The 12543-nt window shown below is 46.1% G+C and overlaps 1 protein-coding gene across 1 annotated transcript in view; it reads right to left on the bottom strand.

Moving 5' to 3' along the window:
• Positions 1–12025, bottom strand: part of UBTD2 (ubiquitin domain containing 2) — a 55040-nt gene extending 43015 nt beyond the window's left edge. The window contains exon 1 of the mRNA XM_086759095.1: positions 11946–12025. Coding sequence (XP_086615221.1) covers positions 11946–12015 — 70 coding nt within the window. The 5' untranslated portion in view covers positions 12016–12025. The remainder of the gene's footprint in view (positions 1–11945) is intronic.
• Positions 12026–12543: the final 518 nt, after the last annotated feature.

The raw sequence follows: 12543 nt of genomic DNA, 5'->3' as shown, positions 1-12543 counted from the left end.
AATTCCTCTTATTTCAAATGGAGTTGCCATGTTTTCTCCACTGCGGGGCACTAACTCTCCAAAAACTAAGGGAGTATTTCACTTTCCAAGCCTAAAACGACAAAGCGGTAATTTAATCACAAGCCACAACTGCTCCTCCTTGGCCCCAACTTAAACCTATTTATGAGAAAGAATGGTATTTAGGAGAGTTATGTGCACAGCAGAGCAGTCATTCTACTAGAAAGAGCATGGGCCATCTGAGGGAGACAAAGCACACACAAGTTTCCAGACCCAGCTCTACTAAACTAACATCTTTCTTACTGGACTCTGGTGAGTGAAGGACTACAAAGCCGGCCAATGCAGAAGTGAGCTGGGACCGTATAAAACATGGGAATCTGCAAGCATTACTTACTGCAAACAGGCAAGGTAGAAACAGTAGCAAGAAGGTAGGGTTAGAAATCGAGAATTCCCTTCTGGTCAACTGTACTTGACCAAAAAAAAAAATTATAAGGACAATTCAGTAATTGCAGGAGTTGCTTCCACCAAACAACTGCGTGCCAATTATCAGACTGTAAACCCTTTGGGGTCAGTACTGTTCCTTTGGTCCAATATATTTAGCATTCATTATCTAGCCCAAAAAGGACCTAGACTACAACCTGTACTCAGGAACAGCATGATTCCAGCACTAAGTGAAGGAAACTTAAAATTAAGAAGAGACCAACAGGTCAGAAACCATGAAAGATCCACAAGGTCATGAAACGCTGGAGTCTTCCTTTAACTCTAAAAAAAAGCCTATTTTGGTAGCGTTTCTCTCTGTAAAAAACAAAAGGTAGAGCTTTTGGAAACCTGTATCCAGACACAGGTCATTATTTACATCATGATCTCTCCAGCGTTGTGGGGGCCCAGGCAACCTGTCAGAGTTGAGAAGCATCCAGTGTGTTTTCTAAGGGTTCACGTCATTTAGAAGAAAAAAAGCTACCCCAAATACAGTTAAATTGGTTTTAGATGTTTATAGGAAAATAATCTTTCTGTATGCTGGACTGTTTTTTCTCATTTTGAGAGAAAGCTCACTGGTTTAGAAAGTCTCTATCATGAATCAGAGCTCAAGAACTGGAGGATTATTTACACCTAAAGGACCCACATTCTGGCATTGCCTTGCAATACTGAACTACAATATCCGTGGTTGCTTGTTCTGACAACGCAAACGAGAACTTCTCTCAAATGAGCATTTAAACCTGCCTTAAAATATAATAATGTCCGATATTGGTAAGCACTTTACAGAACATATTTTTACTCAGAATTGCTTGTATTTATAGCAACCCATGTTCTTTTAATGTACTTCTGCAGGCACATAGCAAAAAAAAATTTACAAAAAAAAATCAGTCTGTTATGGATTTTACTGAGCCAAGGCATCAACATGCAATTCACAAGTGAGTTCCAACTCTTTACAAAAGAAGTTTAAATACATATTTGACAGCTTTCCCTTTCATCACTGCTCAGAGTGCTAACCCTCAGCTGGGACCCGTGATTTACCACTCGTTCAGCGGGTTCACTCATTACACGCACTGGATACGTGTAACATACAGGCAAAGGAAGAGATTTGCTCACCCTCAGCAAACGGAGCATTTGCATCACGTCCCAAACATGCTTCCAGACCAAATCCGGGAACAGCGAAGGATGCTGCTACTTAGAGGTGTGAAGGGCTGGAGCGCTAAGTTTCATCTGAACGTATGTTTAACTACTGCTGCCACCAAATATAGCCTCCTTGCAAATACATCCAGCAGGAGTTAGTGTAATTGTTAGTCCAGCCTTCAGATAACGTTTATGGTTTCCAAGCTATTTAACACGTATGCTGCACTTTGCTTCCCATTTACACTTCCAAACTGCTTATTGCCCATGTCTTCTCACCCTCGCTTCAGTCCATGTGTTAACAAGCTTGGAGCAACCAGAGCCTGCAATTAGTAAAACCAGGACTTTTACCTGCAGTACAGTCCTGCACCAAAGAAGACTCTAAAACGTAGTTCCATGTTCAGAGCCATTGAGTGTCCTCTCCTCACTTCCAGCGTGGCCCCGTAGGTCCTTTTTGTCCCCTACAGGGGACAGGGACGCAATGAAATGACTCATGCAAGAGAGGTTGAGAAGCATTTGGCAGGTCCAACTGAAGGCTAAGTATGGTGCATTAAAGGCATTATTTTGATGTACACAGCTTTTACTTGCATCAGAAAGGAAGCAAATGCATCTGAAAACACTCTGAAGGCATTAAGAAGTCCAGCACATGAGACATACTCAACGCTGTGCTGTACCTTTGCCAAGAAACACTTTGTGCAATACATATGGAGTGTGTGAATTAGCAATTTTTACTTAAACCATTTACCTTTTCACCAGCCAGCCATTATCCTGTGATTGCCGATGCTCTACAGTAGACTCAGGCACTCAAGCAGCAGCATAGTGCCAAAAAAAAAAAAAATTGGCAGGAGAAAGCGGCATTTGCCAGCTGCAGGTACTACCCAGTATTTTGTAGGTATTCTTTTACAAAAGGACTGTATTTACCCATACAGACAAGAAATCACAGGAGATGATAGTTCTGTGGCAGAAAAATAAAGCGACAAAGTAAATGCCAAGAGAGATCCTTCCCATGAATCCAGAGTGCCCTTGATCACAGCATGAAAGCAGAAATTGAGCTCCATGACTGAATTTTAAAAATACAGAGATAACAGGCTTCCGACCCCAAACTGCCGTACTGTGCTCCCGATGCCACCTCAGGCCATGAGAGTATCCTCAAAGAGTACACATTGCTACAGGGAAAAGGTGAAAAATACCTTCCTAAATCATATGTTAACTGAACTAGAAGAATTATTTATAGTTGCTACATTTATTCTAAACTATAATAAACTATAGTATTTTCTAACTAGTAAATGTTTATAATTTCATTTTATGAAAAAATTATTATTTATAGAAAAGTGTTAATAACAGCAGATGGAATATATATAATTTAAGGATAAACTTTCCCTGTTAAACACGTGCAAAGATAACATGCAATCTACAGCCTTGTATGATATTATTTTCACATTTCAACCTCTAATCTTTTTCTCCCGGGCAGCACCTGTTTTCACTGAAAACTACTGAAGCACTCTTCACTACCATTTGTAAAGTGCTTTTTCTTTCATGTTCAAGAATGTGGGAAAATCATATGATAGATCACGTAAACTCCCCAGACCCTCTCCCTTCTACCTAATCTTCAGCACAAGGATGTCTTTTTGCATACATACATACACAGATACATATAAATGCCTCAGCATATCTGAGTTTCTACAGAAGCAAAGAATCATTTATTCAGAACTGTGCCCATTTCCTCCCACAAATGGCTTTCAAGCAGGGCTTTGAATTTTTCCTCTTAAATCATGTTCACTAAGGATGGGGGGGGGGGGGGGGGGGGGGAGAAAAAGGACATTGAGAAAAAGGAGGAGGAGCTGTGAAAGTGATCTAATATGCAAGCAGAGCAGCAAGGATCCCACTCCACCAGTGTTTCCCCTTTATGAAGCACAGTTTTCAAATGCTTTACATTAGGCCCTAATAAGTCAAATGGGTATAGAAAAGCTCCTGCAAATTGACAGCACATATTAATTGCCTGTGCACTCATCACCTGCAGAACCTGCAGTGCCCCTGCACCTCTCACTACTGTGAAGGCTCAGGATGACAGCCTACTCGTGTCATTTTAAATATTTAAGGTGGCCTAAGAAACTCCAGTCCCTTTGAGCATTTAAGACATAGTTTTTAATTTACTTCAAAAGGTGAGAAACAAAGCAAAAACCCCTTTATGCAGTTTGCACTGCTCCACCTTTGGCCATATCTCATTTGTACAAACCTAACCCGAGCGTGCCAGGAGAGAAAGCTCCTACCTGGCTAACAGTGGTGAGATCCAGCCCAGGGTCAGCAGCAAATGTAAAATTCAGGTTCTAGCTGAACCTTAAATAAACCACATTAGAGATCCTGCATATTTTACTGCACACAGGTCAAGATAGTAAAATATCAAGTTATATTCTATGCTATAGGTGTTTTCCACAGACCATGCAAGCAGTGCAATACGAGCACTCGTGCTGCTTTTGGATCATCACTCAACTACTCTTGCTGATTACTGTAACTCAGCACGAGACACTGCATTAGATTCTGCACCTTTCACACTGGAAACACAATCACAAAATGGGGGCATTTTTAAAAAATTATTTTCCTTAAAAACATAAAATAAAACCTGCACTTCTTTTGCTTCCCAAGTAGTAGAAAATCTCTCTTTCTTCAAATCTTAGATTTCAGCCAGACAACATACAAGCACCAGATTAAGCTGTAACTGGAAACCTCAGAGTGCAAGTGAAGCGTTTCATTCAACAGCAAGAAACCAGGTTACTGACTTCAGCTTTTTTATTCTTCCCTTGCACTCCACCTGCTCCACAGAATGGGTCACTTCCTAGCCTTTGCCTTCTGATTTCAGGCAATTGAGTCCCATTGCTCTCACCACACTCCCATGCTGAAGCGATGCCACACACCAGCCTCTCACCAGCGGGACCAGCAGCCGTGGCACTGCTGATTCCCCGGCGAGCGGATCCTGTGTGCCCCACACGCTTGCTCTCGACACACGGATTCACCAGCCCTGCAAAGTCGCAATACATACGTCAAAGGCTGTCATTGCTGTGAGCAAACAGAATCCATAGGTTTTCAGTAAACAAAACAAACAGACGCCTCTGAAAGCCCACCGTACACACATCCAACACTTGCATCGTCCTGGCATCCACCCAAGGCCTGCATGTTGAAATTCAGCATCCCAAACCAGCAAGACATCCATGAGAATCACCTCATCCGCCTGCTCAATCTATTTTTACTATGATTATGACTACAGCTGTCTAAATTGAGTAGTTTTTAGAATTAGAATCATAGAATCATAGAACCATAGAACGGTTAGGGTTGGAAGGGACCTTCAAAGGTCATCTAGTCCAACCCCCCTGCAAGGAGCAGGGACGTTCCTGACTAGATCAGGTTGCTCAGAGCCTCATCCAGCCTGGTGTTGAACATTTCCAGGGATGGGGTTTCCACCACATCTCTGGGCAACCTGTTCCAGTGTTCTGTAACTCACATTGTAAAAAATTTTTTCCTGATTTCCAATCTCAATCTACCTCCCTCTATTTTAAAACCATTACCTCTCATCCTATCGCAACAGGCCCTACTAAACAGCCTCTCCCCATCTTTCTTGTAGGCCCCTTGAGGTACTGGAAGACCGCTATCAGGTCTCCCGGGAGCCTCCTCTTCTCCAGGCTGAACAGCCCCAGCTCTCTCAGCCTGTCCTCATAAGAGAGGTGCTCCAGCCCTTTTATCATCTTCGTGGCCCTCCTTTGGACCTTCTCCAACTGGTCCATGTCCTTCTTGTGTTGGGGCTCCAGAACTGGACACAGTACTCCAGGTGGGGTCTCACCAGGGCAGAGTAGAGGGGGAGAATCACCTCCCTCGACCTGCTGGCCACGCTCCTCTTGATGCAGCCCAGGATGCGGTTGGCCTTCTGAGCCGCAAGGGCGCATTGCCTGCTCATGTTGAGCTTCTCATCCACCAGCACTCCCAAGTCCTTCTCCTCAGGGCTGCTCTCAATCCATTCCCCGCCCAGCCTGTATTTGTGCCTGGGATTGCCACAACCCAGGTGCAGGACCTTGCACTTGGCCTGGTTGAATTTCACGAGGTTGGCATGGGCCCACCTCTCCAGCCTGTCAAGGTCCCTCTTGATGGCATCCCTCCCTTCCAGCGTGTCGACGGCACCACACAACTTGGTGTCGTCGGCGAACTTGCTGAGGGTGCACTCTATCCCAATTAACAGGATTTAGAAAGGCTCAATTTAATAATGTGAACTTTGCAGAAGAAAGACGAGCCCCACAGAGCTTCCAGCTGAAAGGAAACTTCATCAAAAGCACTTGCGTGTAGTAACGGTGAACCAATGGCTCCTGCCTTTACGCTGACACTTAGGCGCTATGCATCCATGAGATACCACACACAGACTTCCCTGCTTCATCTTGGCTGCTGAGCAGCAGAACTCCCCTGTGGAAATGCTCTTCCCTTGCCAAGATGGGGATGCCACCAGCTTGCGGCCACACAGCCAGCTGTACCTCTTCTCAGAGAGCACCCTATGGGAAGGAAAACCAAGCCCCTCACGCGTTTTCTTTCAGAGTGGTACTTGGGAAAGTCATGCTGTGTGGCCACAGACGCGCCAGGATCCAGCCTCTCTGCAGGAGAGGATGGACATGCTGCACCAGTCATGCTCAGAAAGTCATTCTGAATCTGGTGAGAAAGAAATGGGAGTACCACAAAGCACCTACTGGCCAGTACAGCCCACTCTTGCGTCGCAGGCATAAACAATTGGGAAAACAAATAAACAAACAAACCCTGAAGTATTTGCAGCAAAGGAGTCTGAATTTTAAGGCAGTGAGACAGAGGTAGCAAATTGGAAATAACTGCCTAAAAATGTAACTGATTCTCACACACAGCATTTGTCTACAAGACTGGGTGAAAGTACTTTTTATATCAAACCCTATAAGTATCTCAGTCCGTTTTTCCTTACAAAACACCAAAGGAGCAGTTGTATTCATTTCTCAAACATGGTCATTTGGTCAGAAGTTTTTCAGACATTTATTTTCTTTCTTTTTTCAAGAGCTGGGTAACCAGATCAGCTGTGGCCAACTCAATCCTTCTTTGTACCTGCATGAAGGCTTGCAGGAACTGGCAAGACTTAACTATGAGGCAAATCTTTACTTCTAGCTTCAACTGTACCATAATTTATGACTCATGAAATGTATTATTCCAATTCACACAAAAAAGAATAGCTATCATACTACCTGCTGCAATGAGTGGATCGCTGCTTTTTAGAATTTATTCAAACAAGCAACCAATAATATTTTCCATTTATGAACAATCTCCAAAGCACAATGAATGTTCAAATTATTGTATTTAATATTCAGCAAAGGAGGACGTTGTTGCTTTCAACACTGAAATCCCAAATAAAGAAATTAAAACAAATCACTTCATCTAGAAACCAAACAAACAACTACAGGGAGGAACAATGCCAAAAAGGAAACTGAGCAGCTGCCTTTGTCAGCCCTTATTAACAGTAAAAATAACACCTTACTTCATTTTCTAAGAGTTACTTGTTATCACCTGAAAAACAAAACAAAGCCTATTAGTTTATAAATGAAAAGCATCATACCATCCAAATGATATTCCAGTAGAAAACTACTTGAGACTGAATTATCAGGCGTTCTCAGCACAAGATCCGCAAATCCTAATAATCTCAAGGAGGCTGTGGGTGCCCAGCCCTCAGGAAACCGAGGCAACTTTTATAACACAGCCCTGATAAAAACCACATATACTGCTGTGGAAATCTTGAGAGCCTTAAAGCAAGTTTTAAGTGCTATGATAAGGTGCCACAATGAGACCTAACAGCTAATGCCAGCTCCGATTTAATATTACTTTTGCAAAAATAATTTCAGGGTTGCATCACAAAACAGCGGGGACTACCTGAAGTCTACAGCTACCTTCTTTAGATGGCAATGAAACCCCAAAAGGTGCTGCTTGCAGACATGCACCATCACAGCTTGCAACCAACAGCTAAAACACACTGCAAAATGCAAATCTGGAAGGGGGAGAGTCTTTGTATGCTCTGATACAAGGAGTAAGCACCAAATGCTATTAACTGCTCAGTCATGAGATGCTTGTTTAACCCCCCCGTGCAAGCCGTGCATAGCTCTACTGTATTAATGCAATTCTGAGCAACAAATCTGACTACTTAATATGCAAATTCCCTTGGTCAGTCTTCCATAGAGGCACCATGAAAGCAGTTATTGTAACTTCAAATTAGACATGTGATATGGAGCACTGCACAGCACTCTAAAGAAAATATTTAAGAAACTGTTGTCCAATTATCAAAAGCAGAAGTTGAGCACAATATTTGGCTTTCTAGAAGTTAATGAAGCTCTAGCAATTTCATCAAACACTGCAGTAGGAATTTATATTTTTAATATCCTCCTATTGTAGCACGTCAGTCAAATGTGCAGCCCTATTTCCACTTGTCCCTATTATCACTGCTGGGTGATAGGGGCAGCAGTAAAGAAGACAAATTTCAAACAGAATCACCGTCTTTTATAACAAAGAAGGGCGATAAGAACTGCAGCAGGCAGGCGAACATCATGTCAAGGAGAGCGCAGCAGCAATCAGACAGCTGCAGCCAAAAGGCTTAATCTGTAATGACTTGTCATGCTCGTACTTCTAGATGCTGGATTTCCTGCCCTTTCGTTGTTCCACACAAATAACTGTCTCACTGAACTTCACCAAGTAAGACAAAGTAATACGCAACTTCTAACAGGCGTAAGAGTTTGCCAGAGGAAAATGAAGGGGTTAATGTTTCTCCTTTTCCTTCCCACCGCTCCCTTCCAAAGAAAGAAAAGAAACTAAGAGCCCTCCAAAAAGGACCTGCAAGTTGATAATGCAAGTTCTCCCGTTTGTGCAAAACCAAACATACCTGATACGCTATTAAACCTTACTTAGAGGCATAAATGCAGAGTTTTTCAGTAGTCAATTCCAAACCCAATGTTCTTCAAGTCACAGAATCTGTAAGAGAACAGCTATTTCTCACTCAGTCTCACCATCCTGCAGAAATTCCGTCACCTTTGACAAAAGCACAGCAATAAGATGTGGCGCTCAGCCCCTGAGAGCTTGGAATATCTGATGGGAGTCAGCTGAGCTAAAGGGATGGAGGGTGGGGAAATCCTGTGTCTATAAACCACCTAATCATTATCTTTTCTTCTTCTTTATGTCTCCTTTAACAAGTCACCAATAAATCCACCTCACTATTCAGGGCACCCACTCACCACAATACAGCTCTGCTGGACTAAAACGCACCAAGCGTCGAGACAGGAACTTTTTCCTAAGTATGACAAGCACTATTCTGTTGAAAGGAAAACTTGCTACAAAGAGCAGCGATAATGAAACAGCTGGTACCAATCTGCAAAGACCATTTCACTTCCAGCAGGATGGGCAGAGCAGCACCTATCTAATCGTTGTTAAGGAGCAGATGACTCTTGCTTTGGTCAGCACGAACAGAAACGTGCAAGAAGCCGGTACACACATAGAAGAGCCGGTATTTTGATTAACTCAATCTTACACACGGAGACACACCTGAGTACACGCAATGGCTCTCTGGATACATGTAAGCATCTTGACCTTGAAAAACACGGATATTAAGAGACAAAGGAAGCACAAGCAGACAGGGCACACTGTCAGCTTTGCCGAGCAGCAGAGAAGTAACGGGAAGCACCAGGGAGTGACAAAAGGACCAAGGAGAATACGGGGATGTGACAAATCCTCAGCTCCTGTGATACAAATTGAGCAAGATTTGTCCAGCTCCACACAGCACTGTAACAGACTGAGACGGGTATGAATTAGACTCGAGATGTGGCTCCCAATTTGATGCATCATCAAGCGCTGCTAACACTGTCTAACAAATCTCATGACCACTCGTAATTCTCCAAGAAACTCTGGCATTCTGGGGAAAAGACAAAGCCTCCCCCAAGTAAGTCCATCAGCAGCAACGCTTTGTTTGGAACTGAGATGCTCCTGTTCCAAAATACCTTCCTGACATTTATAAATGATCTGGCCCTGCTAATTGACAGCAATCTGAAAGCAAATACACCAGACTAGGTCACAGGCCGGGAGCTGGAGGAAATGAGCCTTATATGGGAAACAGGAATAAGTTGCACAGGTCTAGTTTCCAAACTGTGCTCGCTTGTGCTTCAGCTGGTTTGCTTGCTGATGCCTCAAGACATAAGCTCCCTTGAGAGATCAAGTCAGATTTCATACTTGGCGTGGGCACGTTTGCAGAATTTCTAAAACTAAGAATTAGCGCAGGCTGGACTTTGACATCTCAGGAGTCAGATGTATAAAAGATATTCTGAGGTTCTTTCAGCTTAACGTACACCCCCTTTTTTTTCCTTGTTGAGAGGCAGGAACAGATACATAACATTACAAAACAGGCTATTGCACACTGTAGCTGACTGTTTAAGACAGTCCTAAGAAGCCCATAATTCAACTGAAATTTCATCACTTCTCACTTCAGGAAGACAACCTTAAGGAACATTATCCTTAGAGCGTGAATCAACGCGAGCCAGCTGACACGCATTTTGCATCTCCTACATCTTGAAAAACCCAGCTGCCATTCTAATGCACAATAGGTTATTTAACCCCAAAGCAGCAGTGTGTCACGCTGTGCAAGCACCCAGCAGGAACATGCTCCCACTAAGTCCATCCAGGACAGCATTCTCCAGACAGCTTGGATGGAGACTGCTCACCTTGTGCTGCTACTGGGCATGTAATAAGACCATTTTATAGTATCAGCCAAACTCTTGATAGTTTTTTCCCCTCCTATCTCATTCATTTGACATCACATGCGAAATAAGAGTGAGGAAACTGAACTAAAGCTATTTCTGTGACATGATCTCACCTCGTAACACCTAGCTACTGAAGCAGTCTCAGAACAGACATCAACATAGCTTTTAAAGCTATTTTTTGGTCGAGATTTTTTTGGTATATGATTATTCCTGCCATTCTTTTGCTTTGACTTCTAGTACGCACTGGTCCTTCCCCCACCAACACTCTTGCATTTTTCACTTGTTGGTAAGTCTGCTTAGTAGAGATGCAATGTAGATAACTCACTTCTTCACTCTTTTTTTTTTTTTTTTCCCAATAGAGGGGAAGAGTAAGGAAGACTCATACTAGACAAAGCTATAAGATTATTTTCAATGACAATGATGTAACTAAATCCTACACAGTTCTCAGCAGCTGGACTTTCTTGTATTTCTATGAACTCTGTATCTGGCATTAATCAGCAGGTGGCTGCTTCAGATGGATAACTCTAACTCCTTCATTATTTTACATTACAGAATGACAGCAAAGTCCCTGATATGACAGAATACCCATCAACTGGGACATTCAAAATAAAACCAGACTGATAAATAATATTCCATAAGGCACATGGGGAAATGTAGACCTAGGTCAACAATTTTCAACCTGAAATCTGTGAAGGACTACTTATATGTCAAGTGTCTGTCGGCAGGCTGACTTAAAATGACTATAAAGCATATATAACTCAGCTGGAGAACATCGGGGTCCACAAACCTAAGAACATGGAAAATGCAATCACTCAGACATTTAAGTAGAGAAAAACATAAGGGTAAAGGCCGCTTACACTGCAGCAGTGTTTCTACATAAGCTACGCTTGCTAGGTAGGTGTGCACTTGCACACGGGTGAGAACATGCTGCTCCGGTATCTGAAGTCGCTGAAAATGGATTATTTAGCATGGGTGACTTAGGCTGGAGGAAAGCATCCATCTTTCTTGGAGGGAATAAAAAGAAAAATAAAATCCAAACCCACAGCAGTGCCAGGATCTAACTTATCCAAAGAATTATTTCCCGCACACCACAAGGAGCTGAGCCCAAGGAAAACAAAGTTCGGGAGCCCCAGGCAGGCCGTTTCCCCAGCCTGTCTGTATTTCACCAGCCGCCTGCCCCCGGGCCGGCGGAGGGGCCGCGCCGCGGAGCCCCCGGCCATGGGGCGGGGGGGCTCTGCCCCCGGGGGTTCGCCCGCCCGGGAACCCCGCCGAGCTCCCGGGGGCCGTTAGCCGGCCAGAGTGGCCCAGCTCGCCCTCCGCACACCCCCGCCGCCCCGGGAAAGTTGCGGCCCGGGCGGCCGCGCCGGAGCCGGACGCAGGGCGGGCGGGGAAGCGGAGCGCGGCGCCCCGAGGCCGGTGAGGGCAGCGCGGCTCCGCCGGCCCCAGGCCTGTCCCCGCCGCAGGCCCCGGCCCGCAGCGCCCGCCCGGGGTCCCCTCGCGGCGCCGGGGACGGTTCGTTCGCCTCCCCCCTACCCAGCCCCGGGGCCCGGCGCTCACCTCCGGTGCCGTCCGAGTTCTCGTTCAGGCTGCCCGAAGAGTCGTGGTGGGAGCCCACACACCCGCCCATGGGGCCCGCCCGGCCCGCAGACCCGCCGCCGAGCCGCCCCCCCACCCCCCTCCCCCTGTAGCCGAGCTCCGCCGCCGGCCGGGCAGGCGCGATGGCTCCGGAGCCGCCTCCTCGATCTGCAACACCGCCCCCGAGGCGCGGCCTTCTCCTGCCGCCCTGCCCCGCCTCCGGCCCGCCGAGGCCCGCCCCGGCCGCAGGCTCGCCCAGGGCCCGGCCCGGGCAGGGCGCAGTGGGCCCGCTGCCTGGCCTGGCGTTATGCCGCGGGGGCCCGCAGGCCGGAATGGGCCTGGCCACGGCCCGGCGTCACTGAGCCCGAGGCCGCCCCTCGCCACCCCGGCGGAGGCAGCCTCGCGGGGCCGGGCGAAGCCCCGGTGGAAGTTGCCGGGCGGCGCCGCGTTCGGCCCCGATGCAGGGGTCGGGCCGGGGCCGCGGGCCCGGGCGCAGCGCGAAGCGGGGAGGAGGTCGAGGGCCGCCGGCTTTGTCTAGGGGGTGCGGGGCCAATCCCCTCCCCCGGCTGCGGGCCGGGCC

The sequence above is a fragment of the Chlamydotis macqueenii genome, chromosome 14 (assembly GCF_036417535.1).
Source record: "Chlamydotis macqueenii isolate bChlMac1 chromosome 14, bChlMac1.mat, whole genome shotgun sequence".
Lineage (NCBI taxonomy): Eukaryota > Metazoa > Chordata > Aves > Otidiformes > Otididae > Chlamydotis > Chlamydotis macqueenii.
Note: the sequence above shows the minus strand (reverse complement) of the source record. Positions and strands in the feature narration are given on the sequence as shown.